Source organism: Sus scrofa, chromosome 1 (genome assembly GCF_054392235.1).
Source record: "Sus scrofa isolate SSC_HxYL_T2T_F1_AM1 chromosome 1, Sscrofa_HxYL_maternal_Yorkshire_Landrace_v2.0, whole genome shotgun sequence".
NCBI lineage: Eukaryota > Metazoa > Chordata > Mammalia > Artiodactyla > Suidae > Sus > Sus scrofa.
In genome coordinates this window covers 51,990,951-52,004,669 of record NC_139383.1, presented here as the reverse complement: position 1 = coordinate 52,004,669, position 13,719 = coordinate 51,990,951, and the positions used below count along the sequence as shown (strand labels likewise).

Sequence of the window (13,719 nt, the reverse complement as noted above, 5' to 3'; positions counted from 1 at the left end):
CTATCAAAGGAGTTATATAAATTCAATACACTGCCACCAAATAGACAACAAAACAAACACAAAAACAATTTAAACAGACTGTGGGGAAATCCTCAGTATCTCTATATATTTACGCTTCCAAGATGGAAGCAAATAATTGTAATTATGTCTGAGACTGTGCACTCATATAAAACAATCTCTTATTATAAACTTGTGTTAATTGCAAAGTGATTCTTTATGATGAGCCATTTTTCTTTATAAGCAAGAACACAATCTCCCAAATTACTAGAGGTGATTTAGGCTAACAAGTGAAGTTTTAAAATAAAATACTGCCAGGCTGTAAAAAACATGATCATTAATACTTTTTGCTGTACCAATAAAGAAATGCTTATATGTTAGCTATCTTTAGGTCTCGTAATATATAACTAATATTTTAGTCACGTTATTTACCAATTTAACAGACTAAATTCATTATTGTTATATTGGTCAAGACGGAAGCTGCTTTTAGGAAAGTTTTATTCACCCTTATTACTTTCCTCTCATGCCAACTCCCCCTCTCCACACACACACACACACACACACACACACACACACACCCCACACACACACACCCCACACACATTTCCATAAATTATAACCTCTCCACGAAAAATAAAAGATCTTAGAGAATTAAGGAAAGAAAAGCAATCAAGCACTTTCCTTAATAGTTACTCTTTTTAACACCACTAAGACCGAATCTGGCTTCAGAAGTGTCCTTGGACTAAAAAGGCAATTCATTGAACAATCTCAATAGGCTAAAAAGGATTTTAATGAAATTATAATAAAGTGCTTAAACATAAACAATAGACTCATTCTAATCAAAGTGAAGAGAATAATTGAAGGTAGTTGTATTTTTCAGGTCTTTTCATTCTACTTTTAGCCTGAGAACCAAAAAAATCCAACGGAATCCTTATTACAAAGTCAGTAATCATAATAAGCAGAAACAACCCATCACTACAGAAAGTGCTGGCACAAGCTGATCAATCTGGCCCACCCCATGGGAGTAGCTGAAGTCTTTCCACCAAGTCTGCAAAACACCAGCATAACTTATGTACTTAAACTTTTATTCCTTAAAGATTTTTAAATTATCTACATTTCAAATGTAGACGCATCTAAAGTAATATTATTCATGAAACTAAAAGGATGATACTTGAATTATGTTTTTTTATAATATTATACATTACAGCTATCCCCTGCTTTTTGAAAGTTCATGTCCCTCCTCTTTGCTTTAACAAAAGACCTACACTAGCACATGTTTTCATTTAACAAAAGAAATTTGAAGAGGATTTTCACTTTTATCAAAAAAAGGGGAGATGTGAAAATAGTGTTCAGCATTTGTTTTGTGGTGGGCTCTTACTGAGGTAGCACATCCTGAACAGAGAGAGCGGTACCACCAAGCTCCTTCCTCAGGAACCACAGTCAGCATCAAGCCATCAAAGCTCTGAACTGTGTCTTTGAGCCTCGGTACTTCATCTTAACTCATGCTGGGCATCGTAAGCAACATGTGTCCAGAGGTAATTGTTTCTTTCTTTTATGCCATTTGGGATGACTCAACTTTCATAGGAATACTCTACTTTCTGATAGTGGAGGAAACCTGTATTGCATTAAAATAATAGTCCCTAAAATGATTTCACATACCGCTAGTGGTATAGGCAAACACACAGAGTGAAAATAACTATCCTCTATAGTTTTCAACCTGATTTCTTTTTCATAGAAAAAAATCTACTGAACATAAAACCGCATCAAGTTTAAAACACAATTTAATGTTCAATTTTATATCATGCTTGCTACCTGCACACTGCAGTACATAATCTAAAGTTTAAAACAGTTAAACAGAGGCAGGTGAGTTGATATACTGAACCTGAAATACTTATTGCCTCAATCTTGTATTAGGAAGCTAATGAGCTCAGGGAAATTATAATTTATACCAAATGCAAACTGGTACTAAAATTTATACCAATTGTAATTTATTTGGTATCAATTTTAATTTATACCAAAGTGTATAGTATGTGTACAAAGGACAGGCTAATTGAAGATTCTACTCGTATCTGGCTTACTGAGTAGAGTCGCTGTAGTTTCCACAGCTGATAAGAGTTAAAGGTAACATTTCATTCCCTTAGGGAGTGATTTCAGTGCATGAGGGAGAAGAAAAAAGTAAAATCATGGTTCAATATGACAACTCTGCTACTTATGTTCTATAGAAAAATCATTTTATTCAGAGCTCTTGATTGTATTTCGATCCATTCTCTCCACTAAATCATGACATCCATTCCTTCTTCCATAAACTTTCAAATCACCTGCCTATGCATCTAATGAGTGCCAAGAAAGGTAGACCCCATTAAACCTTATTGTTTCTAAAGGTAGATGGATTATCCTCAAAATTCAAAGAGCTAAAAGGACACATGAGTTTCATTGTGATTTAAATTATATTAAAATATCACTATTCCCATGAACTCAAACTACCCAGATTTCACCTATCAATGCAAAACTCTGTAATGCTCCTAGATGCTGATTTTATGTTTTTTTTCCATGAGAACTGGGAATGAGCCCTTCCTAGCATGTAATTTCTTTGTCAAATACAGTGATTAAAAATACTAGGTGAAGCATTCACTTAATAAAGTTCACAACATTGTAATAACAAATGATAGAAAAGAAATCATGGATTCTAACCACTTTGTCCTCCTTTCGGGAAAGCATCCAAGGAAGCAGAGAAAAGAAAGAGGGAAAAGAAGAGAAAAACAAAAATAAGGCATATATTAATAAACAGATTTTAAGAAAACAATCATATGATACTTTAAAGTGTAAAAATACAGGTATTTTGAAAAGCATGTTTGCTCTTACCAAAAAAATAGTCATTGTTCAATCTTTCATTGGATATATGGATCCTGTCATATGTTAGGTACAAAAGTTGAGCACAATAATTTCTGAAGTTTTTACAACTTGGATTAGTAAACCTACATGTAAAAAATTCTTCATAAAGAAAACTTGATTTACCACCATATTTAACACACCTATTACTGAAAAGACATATTAAAATGAATACAATTTGAATGAATAATTTTATCAAACTACTCAAAGCATTTCTAGTCACAAATTGGAAAAATCTAAGAATGAGAAATGTTAGTAATAAATAAAAAATGAGAAAAGAAATATGTTAACTATTTTACCTATAAATTATTCCTCAAGGATGATTTTTTTGTAATATGCTTTTCAATATTTGCTATGTCACAGGAAAAACAAAATTTGTATTTTAGTTTTCTTTTGCCCAAGATTAAAATAAAGTTGTGCTTTATTTTATTTTGAGTATTTTTTGAATGTTTTTGCCAAGATTGGATGGATTTAGTAAAGATGAATGAACTACATTAGGTCAGGGTGTCTGCTGCAAAGGATAGGTGTCTCTTAGCTCAATTTCCTTTAAACACCTCTCCTATGTAAAACATGAGTTAGACTCTGTTATTGGCTTACTTCACACCTGATGTATGAAGTCGAAGGCATTCAGCAGCTATGGGCACTCAGCCACCATTAACGCTCAGCCCTCTTGCATGCTACCATTCAGTGCCTTTTCAGATTTAACAGTATCCTTCCCACACCAGTCGTAAAATATTTTGAATATCATTATTTGTAAGAATTCATTCCAAAATAGTGTATTTGAGAACTAAAGAAGGGAAATTTAACAAATAGGTCTTGTGCACTTTTTATGTGCACGTATGAGGATGAACTAGAACAAATAACTTATATGAGGAAGAAAAAAATCTTATGTGACCATAAGAATGGAACCTAAAGAAAAATTAAATATGCATAGTTGTGAATTAATTCTCATAACAATCATATGTAGTAATTACTAAAATCCAGTGCCATAAAGAAGCTTTTGTTTAGAGAAGTTAAGGCTACAAAGATACTAGCAGCCTTACCATAAGTAAAATAATGTATGTATTATATTGAATGCCTTAATTCCCCTGGGACAGATTTTAGAATAGTATCCTACTTACAACTCAAATACAGTACCAAAGAATACAGTGTCGATTGGGAGGTTCATTTTAACTTTGTGATTTTCCAAATTAGGAAGACATAAGTGGGAAAAAACAAAACAAAACAACTGAAATTTAAAAATATGCATTTTTACAAACTCTTTAAACACCCAAATAATTTCCATGAGATAAACATAGTATTGCATTTCTTTAACATGAGAGTAAATACAAATTTACTCTCATAGAGGATAATAATTGCTTTACACATGATTATATTGGGTTAAATTTAATGCCAGACAATCTACCTTTATTTTACCTTCCTTCATTCAGAGACATATGTTGCAGAAACTAAAGATAGGGGTTTTTTGGTTTTGTTTTTTTCTTTTTTCTTTCTTTTTTTCTTTTTTTTTTTTTTTTTTTTGGACCAGGATTGGCCATAGAAACTTTCAAGCGTTTCATAATTCATAATACTAAATCTGCATTTAACGACATTCTTCAGAAAAACATTTGACTCCTGCAGGTAATCTGTTAGTTTCGAATGTAAATCACTTATTAAACTACACCCATAAAGAAAGCATCATTTAGACGTCATTCTCATCACAAGTTCACCGCTCTAGTCAAGACGGGAGGGGCGCGTCCCAGTGTAACGCTGCCTGCTGCTCCCCACGCGCATCGGTGCCTGCGAGCAGAGCCGGCTTTTTTACTCACGCTGTTGGACCTCAGGGAGACGCGGCCCCCACAGCGAGCGCAGAACCTTGTGCGGCAGTAGGAGCACAGGTGGCCGCACCCATCCGCAAACTTGGTCTTCCGGCAGATTCCACAGGTTGGAGCATCGTCTTTGTGCTCGCCCTGATAACGCCGAGCTTCTTCCCCTATTTTTCTCACTTGTTCCTTATAGCTTTCAAATTGTTGATGCAGTCTCCTGGGCAAAAAAAGACAAGGGTAGTCAACTAAGTAAATGGTAGAAGACGGAAACAAAAACAGTTTTTCTTTTCTTTTTTTTTAATCAACCTAAAATGACAAAGTTTATTATTTTGGAAAACAGAGAAATATAACAGAAGAATCATAATGGCAACAGGATATATAGTAGCCTAGCAGTAGAGTAGGAAATACATACATAATGTGGGATATATAAATGAATAAGTGAATGAATAAAGAAATGTGGGTTTTGATCATGAATCTATTAATCTTTCCATGGAAGCAAGAATTCCTCCTAGGGTGAATTATATGGTATATAATATACCTCAATAAATCTGTTTAAAAAAAAAACAAAAAACTTCTAATAATACAGAGCCACAACTTAAATGCACAAAAAAGATTCAACTACATATGCCACAAATACTAAACATCTACTATTTAATTTAAATAAAAATCAGGGTCACAAAAACTGCGACAGAGGTCCCTAAAAGCAATACCAAATGTGGGCTGTGTGATCTGATCTGTACTTTACAGAACTTCTAGACTCAGGAACTGTACATTCCCTGTAAGAAACACTCTTTGCTAGTAAAACAGAAAGCAAATGCTGGGCTCAAAGCCTGCACAACAGTTGCTCCTAAGAAACACTTGAGAAACATCTCAGTCATAATATAGAGATTACTTTCTCGTTTTTTTTTGTTCCGTTTTGTTTTTGCTTTTAAGGGCTGTTTTTCTCAGTGGAATAGAAGTATGGCTATTTGCACTAAAGGAAAACATACAAATCCATTGTCCCCATGAACCTTACCTCCAGAGGTAAGAATCGTATGAACGTGTTTTCTGTTAGTTCCACCACTGCTTATTAGGTCTGGACCTTATAGAAGTTGATTCTATAAAGTCATATAGAGTCAATATCATTTCTTCCTAATAGTGGAATTATGTATCTACTCCATGTCTCTGCTTCTTCCAACAGGTGGCTTTCAAATTATTTTGACTAAGTTTCAACACTTTAAAACTACAGTCATATATACGCATATAACTGAAGCAAAAATTATACAAGATACTAAGCCCATCTATATAGAATGTGCTCTGGTATTGCCTTATTCTGTTTGAAGTTTAATACTGATTACCTTTTTAAAAAATTTTATCACAGTAAATTGATTCCATGACCTATTGTTTAAGAGTGATGTACCTGGGAAATGACTGTTTTAAACATCTCTAGGCAAGCTGTCTTCCACAAAGTATCTTCCTTCGCCTCCACTCCTGGGGAGGTTTACTCGGCATTAAATACCCCATACAGTACACCGAGTGTACTGTCTCTATGTATATACACATTATAGTTAAGCTCACTTAGCTTTTCTGCATCACATTAAAAGGTTTGCAAATATTCAGATTTTTACATACTCCCAATTTTGCTTGATCTCTTCCGGGGTATATGTATAAGGATTGCTACTACTCTTTATGGGTAACTAATAAGGTGGGACAGCTAAATTTGTTGAGGCAAACCATTTCCCCAAAGAATGTCCACACTTGATACAACTGAAGTTTCCTCCCCTCCTCATCAGTCCAAATCCCTCTATCTTTAACTGCTACAAATGGATACCGTTCCCTCTTCTGTACAGACTGGCATCCAGTGAATCCCCAGAGAAAGCATGCCTTCCTTTTGTAAATGACAACTCAGAGAGTTGTCCTAGGGCCTAACAGTCATTGGCTCTTACACCAAAAGAGAAACTCCCGGGAAATGGTTAATCAGCTGTCTCTTTGTATCTGAGCTAGTTTGCTGGACGTGAGTCTCCCCCTGGATCAGAGAACACATTCGCTATTGTTCATTCAAGCAGTTAGCTTCATGCTCCACATCTGAGATAAGTGTGGGCCACTGGTACTCCCTGGAAACCAAATCAAATAAGTCAAGTCAAAGCACTGTAGTGTTTGCAGTGTTGGGATTTCATTATTGTTTCCTTTCAACATCAACAGCTTTTGAGCAGAACTTTAACGATTACTTTAAAAATTCTGAACTCCCTTTCCTGCTTTGCCAATGGATACTTTTTCCATTTAATTCCCATAATTAAAGCAAGCATACTTCCACTAGCACATAAGTAGTTTAGAATCTGAAACCCTTCCCAGTTTAAAGGCTGGCTAATTTCAATTCATAGAAAGATAGTGTGATAGTTTATTTAATGAATGCAAGAATATCTGATTAATTTATTGAGGAATTATCTGACCCATTACATTTTTTTTTTACAGTTCAATCACCATTAATCTAGGATCAAGTTGGTAGAAAACAACCACAAATCTGAAAAAAATATACAAAATAGCATTGGAAATCTTAAAGCTTCTATTAAAGTAAATAATTATTAAGGGGTATGAGCAAGGAAATATCTCTAATAAAGGAAACAAATAAATGCTAAGCAGAGAGGGAGTGCATGAATAAATATTTATTGTGATAACCACCAAATTAAATATATGTAAATATAAATGAGAAGGAGAAAGCTAGGCTAAGGAAAAAGCTTTCCTATAAATTTATAATAACATAGAACATGAGTTAGGATGCTGGCAAACTTTACGGTAAAAGGAGAGTTTGTAACTATGTTAAACAGCTCTAATACTGTAGCAGGAAAGTAGCATAGATAATATGTAAATAGTAAGCATGATTGTGTTCCAAAAAAACTTTATTTATAAAAAAAAAAAAAGACGGTAGGCCATATGTAGCCAGTGGATCAGAATGGCTATCATTAGAAAGAACACAAATAACAAAGAATGTAGAGAAAAGAGAACTCTTGTTCATACTGTTGGTGGGAATGTAAATTGGTGCAGCCATTGGGGAAAACTAAAGATAGAAAAAAACTAAAAATAGAACTACCATATGACCCAGCAAGCCCACTCCTGGGTATATATCCAAAAAAAAAAAAAAAACCCAAAATACTAATCTGAAATGATATATGCACCCCAATATTCATAGCAGCATTATTTACAATAGCTAAGACCAGGAAACAACCTAAGTGCCCATCAACAGATGAATGGATAAAGAAAATGTGGTACATATATAACACAATGGAATACTCCTCAGCCATAAAAAAGAATGAAATTTTGCCACTTGCAGCAAAGTTTGGATGGATGGATGTGGAAAGCATTATGCTGAGAGAAATAAGTCAAATAGAGAAAGATGAATACTGTATGATATCACTTAATGTGGAATCTAAAAAATACAACATAACTAGTGACGATAATAAAAAAGAAGCAGACTCACAGATAACAGAGAACAATCCAGTGGTTACAATTGGTGGGGAGGGCAAATCAGGCATGGGAGAGTAGGCGATAGAGTACAGACTACTGGGTGTAAGACAGGCTCAAGGATGTATTGTAGGACCTGGGGAATATAGCCAATATTGTATAATAATTGTAAAGTAACCTTTAAAAATTGTATAAGAATAAAAGATTTAAAATAAGTAAATAACTTCACATCTTATATTGAGTGCACATGAAGAATAAGAATAAATGTGGATTTGACTCACAAATGAAAGTATTTCTGGGCTCAGGGAAGTCTTCACTAGGAGGAAATGTCCATTTTTTGATCATGGCTAACTGATGGTATGTGAGCACAGCTGACTCTGGAGAAGCAAACACTGTGCTGATGCTCTGTGCTCAGCCATGAAACTCATACAGACCTATACTCCTGCTCAATCACACTTCCACTCATTTTCAACTCCTCTATGATATTTATTCCCCCAATTGACTTCAAGCTACTATGTTCTTCCAAAAGGCTTAAAATGCTCGTTGGCAACTTGTAAACCCAGGGCTGGTCTGCTGTGTGTGTGTGTGCGTGTGTGTGCAGCTTAGACTGTGGGGCCTCCCAGGCTATGTGTTCTAGGTGGGCAGGAATCCATGACTCCTTCCCCAGAGGCCACAGCAAGAAGATGGGTAAGCTGAGGCTTCTTGATTGGGGTCTGAAGGTGGGGTCTCTGGCTTCTCACTTTCTCCATGGGATACCACAGAGGGGTGTCCTATTCCAGTCTCATCAAAAGTGGGAGAAGGAGTTCCCATCGTTGAGCAGCAGAAACAAATCTGACTAGGAACCATGAGGTTGAGGGTTCGGTCCCTGGCCTTGCTCAATGGGTTAAGGATCTGGCGTTGCTGTGAGCTGTGGTGTACGTTGCAGACATGGCTCGGATCTGGCGTTGCTGTGGCTCTGGCATAGACCCCTAACCTGGGAACCTCCATATGCTGCGACTGCAGCTCTAAAAAGACAAAAAAGACCAAAGAAAAAGTGGGAGATAAATCCAACTATTCTAAGTTTCTAAGGACAGTAGCCCCAGGGGACAGTGCTCCTCTCCTAGAAAGACGTACCCCATATTCATGAGGCCATTCACACCGGCATCACTCAGACCCTGCCAGGACTCCCCACCCTCCTGGATGCCACGCTTTGGGGCCTGTACTCAGCTGTACCCTCCTCTCGTGTGCATTTACAGTTCCTTCTCGGACTCAGCAAGACATTGCCACAGGGAGCAGAAAGAAAGAAGAAAGACCAGGCTGTTTTTGAGCACAAAACTCTGTTACAAATCTTCACATCTCTGCCTTCCTGGGTTCCTTCTACTTTAAGGTAGGACTCAATTATTCTGCACTGAAAGAAAAAGACCAGCTTAAGTCTCCATCAACCTCTCCAATTTATTTCCCAGGGCACGTCTCCTTTTTACCAGCAAACACCATAGAAGGAAAGCCAGAGGGAAGGCAGGCAGTGAGGAACAGCTTTATGACTCCCACTTCTTCAAAATCTACTTATTCCAATACCTTCTGCAATGCGCTTCTAAACTGTCTCTTAAAAATCAACTTTAATGCCCTTTTCTCAATTCATATTCCCCTCACATCACTCTGATATTGCACACTGCCAAGATGTTGTCCTCATAATAAAATATGTTTTTGAAATCAGGATACTGGTAGCGAAACTACAAACAGCGTATTTATTTATTTTTTGTACCCGAGGTTTTAGTGCTTTAATCCATATCCAATACATGACAGTGTCCTACTATGAATAATAAATGGAAATACATATTTTATTATATGGGATTACAGTAAATGTGAAATGGCAAATGCAAAATCTTTTTGTGCAATTTATTTGTACATCTCAATTTCAGAATGAACCCTATATTCTTATCAATTAGCAAGGTTGGCAAAATGTATCATCACAAATCTCTGATTGAAATTATCTACATTGAAATGGAGTGTTCTAAAATATGCCATTGCTATCAAAAGAAAAGCACTGATATTAGAGTTATCTTGTAGCTCAGTGGGTTTAGGATCCAGTGTTATCACTACAGCAGCTGTGGACTGGGAACTTCCGCTTGCCAAGGTGCGGTCAAACAAGAAAAAAAGAAAAGTATTGACGTAGAAACCTTGGTTTTCTTCCTGAATGTGATTTTCCCATTGTTTTACTATGTAATAATCTTTGCATTATTTTAGTATCTGTGCTCTCAGTTCAAGGAGCTCAAAGATTCCAGTTGTAAACAAGTTGTTTGGGTGATTAACGGTACATTTTTAAAGGAAATAGCGGTGAATGCTCAAAAAATGAATATTATTCCATAAACCAATCTTTTTTTTTTTTTTTTTTTTGGCTATACCTGCAGTATGCATTTTGAAGTTCCTGGGCCAGGGATTGAACCTTCAACATAGCAGTCTCCAGGGCCACAACAGTGAGACAATGCTGGATCCTTAATGTGCTGAACCACAGGGAACTCCCCCAAATCAGTCATTTATTTATTATTTATTTATTTACTTATTGCTTTTTAGGGCCACGCATGTGGCATATGGAAGATCCCAGGCTAGGGGTCGAATCAGAGCTACAGCAGCTGGCCTACACCACAGCCACAGCAACTTGTGACCTGAGCCATGTCTGTGACTAACACCACAACTCACAGCAACTCCGGATCCTTGACCCTCTGAGCAAGGCCAGGGATCAAACCCCCATCCTCATACAGAAATAAATGAGATGCCCAGTTAATACCTATTTGTTGATCGCTTACTATAAGTAGGGCGTATAGGGAGATGCTGAGTGACTGGTGATGATAAGATGAAGAGGAATATTTGTAATTGGCAGGACATCTCATTTATTTCTGTTTTGTGTTTTTCTTTCTCTGTCCCCACAGTAGTCAGGAGCTAAAGGACAACAATCCTCCCCTTTCTTCCTGGCTATGCTTTGGGAAGTCTAGTCTAAATTTCCCTGGGGTAGGAGAAGATGGGAACTAGTGGCTTGAAGTTTCAAAAACCAAAGTTCTGAGCCTAAAGTTTCAAAAACCAAAGTTCCAGGCCTAAGGTTCCTCCTCAAAATGAGGGGAGAGCCAGAGACCAGAGCTGTTTGCATGTGCCATCTCAAATGGAATGATTGGCCAGTGGGGAACTGCTGTGTAGCACAGGGAACTCTACCCAATATTCTGTGATAATCCATATGGGAAAAATCTGAAAAAGAAATGATGTGTGTATATGCATAACTCAATCACTTCATTGTGCAGTAGAAATTGTTGCAATATTGTAACTCAACTCTACTTCAATAAAACTTTTTGAAAATAAATAAAATCAAAAAATAAAATAAAATGCTGACTTGCTTTGGGATGTATGTATGATCACGGGAAGGCAGGGATACTGAAAACAGTAAGCATAGCCTCTATTTCCCTTCCCATTCTTGGCACAAAGCATATAACAGGGTGCTGTGAAGGGCCCATGTAGTTAGGGACAGGGAGATTCAAGCTAGGAGACTTCTGAGAATGCAGGATTGGTTAAGTGCCTCCAAAAGACCTGGCGGATGTCCGCGGGGAGCCCTGATCATGACTGAAATTAAACGTTTGCTAGCCTGATTTGCTGAAGGCTTGCTTTAGAAAAGTTTGACATCAAACTCTATTGTCAAAACATTCACACTAACCTCAGTTCTCAAGCACATTTCTTGACTCCAAGGAATGTACAGTCTACATAGGAAGTAAGTTATATGTAAACATATACCAAGTGACAAAGAACGGAAATAAATAGTTCAGTAGAGAGTAATAATTCTAGGTGAAATGACCGGGGAGATTTCCTTGGCTCAGCTGGTCAAAAACTTTTTCCTAGGTGTTTTTTGGGACTTAGACCATTCTCTGAAATAACAAAAATCTGCCTCATGGTAGTGGTGATAGAAGTACTTAGGCAAAGAAATAGGAAAACTTGCTAAGATAATGATAATTATGCATGCTCTCAAAGTCTCAGAAATGTAGTTGAAACCAAATCACTTTTTAGAGTCTTTGCGTATCAGCAAAAAAGCTTTCAGTACGTATGTTTTAATGAATGGTAGTCCAATAATCACATATAACTGACCATGAAGTCAAAACATAGGTGCAGTTAAAAAATCATTTCTTGGCCCCCAAACACAATTGCCCCCTTTTTAGTGAAACTCTCTCTTTGATTCTACTCTGTAACAGGGGAGCAGTAAAATTCCACTGCATTTCAGTGGTGACTAATTTTTTTTAATGATGCTTATAAATAACTGTTGAGTTGAAAAGAACAAACTTCACAGCCTTTTAAATGAACAGGTTAAGTAATAGAATTGGGTGCTACAAAATTGTTCAAAGGGGAAAGAAGTGGGTTCTTGGCCTGATCTCCAAGAATGATCCCCAAGACAAAAGCATAAAACCAGCTACACAAAGTTCCTCAACTAGGAAGCTGTAGAATCAGAAAGCCAGCATCCAAGTGGCTGACGCTGGAATCCCAGCTCTGCTAAGGTGATCTGATCTGGATGTCACCACCAGAGCCACACTGAGCAGCGAGAGGGACCAGCAAAATCAATGCCCAGATGCTGCGTGGCCCAAGTCTCATGCAGTTACATCCGACTGGAGGATCCTACATCACATCACAGATTCCAGTTGCAAGAGAATCTGTGGAATTTAGTTTCCGAACAACTAAATTTCTGGCTTCTTCGTAATACTCCCTAGGAGGATTCTAGAACAGCTTTTGTGAGGGTCAGCCTTCCACTTAGATAAAGTGGAATTTACATAAAGTGGAATTGGGTCAAATTTCTTAATTCCTTCCATCGCACCTGAAGAGAACAATAGCTGAGTCTAGGATTTCCCACTTACATTCATTTATATTCTCTCTCTCTCCCTCCCTAGCTTCCTCTCTTATGCTAAGCACCCCTAGTGTCCTCTATGGGAAGCATTTTGCCTCTACCAGGAAATTTCCTTTGATAGGCTAATATAATACTGTAAATCAACTATATTTCAATAAAAGACATCGTGCTGAAATCTGAAAAAAAAAGCCAAATGAAATTTTGATCATGAAAGAAAACTTGATTTATTTTAACAAAATATAAACTTTAGAGCTCTATTCACAAAATTAAGGAAGATTTATGATTTGCTATTATTGTTAACTAAAACTAAGTAGTTTTTGGTTACTTAAAGAAGCAATTAGTCTTGATTAAAATGTGTAAATGTATTTTTGCAAACTTTTTAGATTATATCATATACATATAAGAAGTTGTTTACAGATGGTTAGCATGTATATAATATTCTTCAAAAGGAGATGACTGCAATTGCAAATTTATATAATTCAAATGAGATCACTTTTAGAGCAGCCTTGAATCCCCTTTTGCAACTTGAACCCTTATCAAGTATTACAAAATTTATCAATAATTAAATTTACTTAGGTTAATTTTTCACTTAGCACTGATCTGTAGGAATACAATGTTTTTTCTCTATATAACCACATTAGCTTTCTTTTGAATTATTTTACATTTCACCTTTGTTTTCTTCTTCAACCCTTGCAAACTGTTCCCGGCGACACTTAAGAAATCCAATCATACAAACCTGAA

General features: G+C 36.5%; 1 protein-coding gene across 50 annotated transcripts in view; it reads right to left on the bottom strand.

The window, feature by feature from the left end:
* RIMS1 (regulating synaptic membrane exocytosis 1) overlaps positions 1–13,719 on the bottom strand; it is a 462,151-nt gene that overhangs the window by 253,767 nt on the left and 194,665 nt on the right. For 46 of the 50 annotated variants that reach the window (XM_084959111.1, XM_021072879.2, XM_021072912.2 and 43 more), the window contains 2 exons: positions 4,695–4,908; positions 2,689–2,700 (listed from right to left, as the gene is read on the bottom strand). In XM_084959111.1, coding sequence (XP_084815237.1) covers positions 2,689–2,700; positions 4,695–4,908 — 226 coding nt within the window. The remainder of the gene's footprint in view (positions 1–2,688; positions 2,701–4,694; positions 4,909–13,719) is intronic. The other 4 variants (XM_021072906.2, XM_084959059.1, XM_084959103.1 and 1 more) reach the window with 2 other exon arrangements.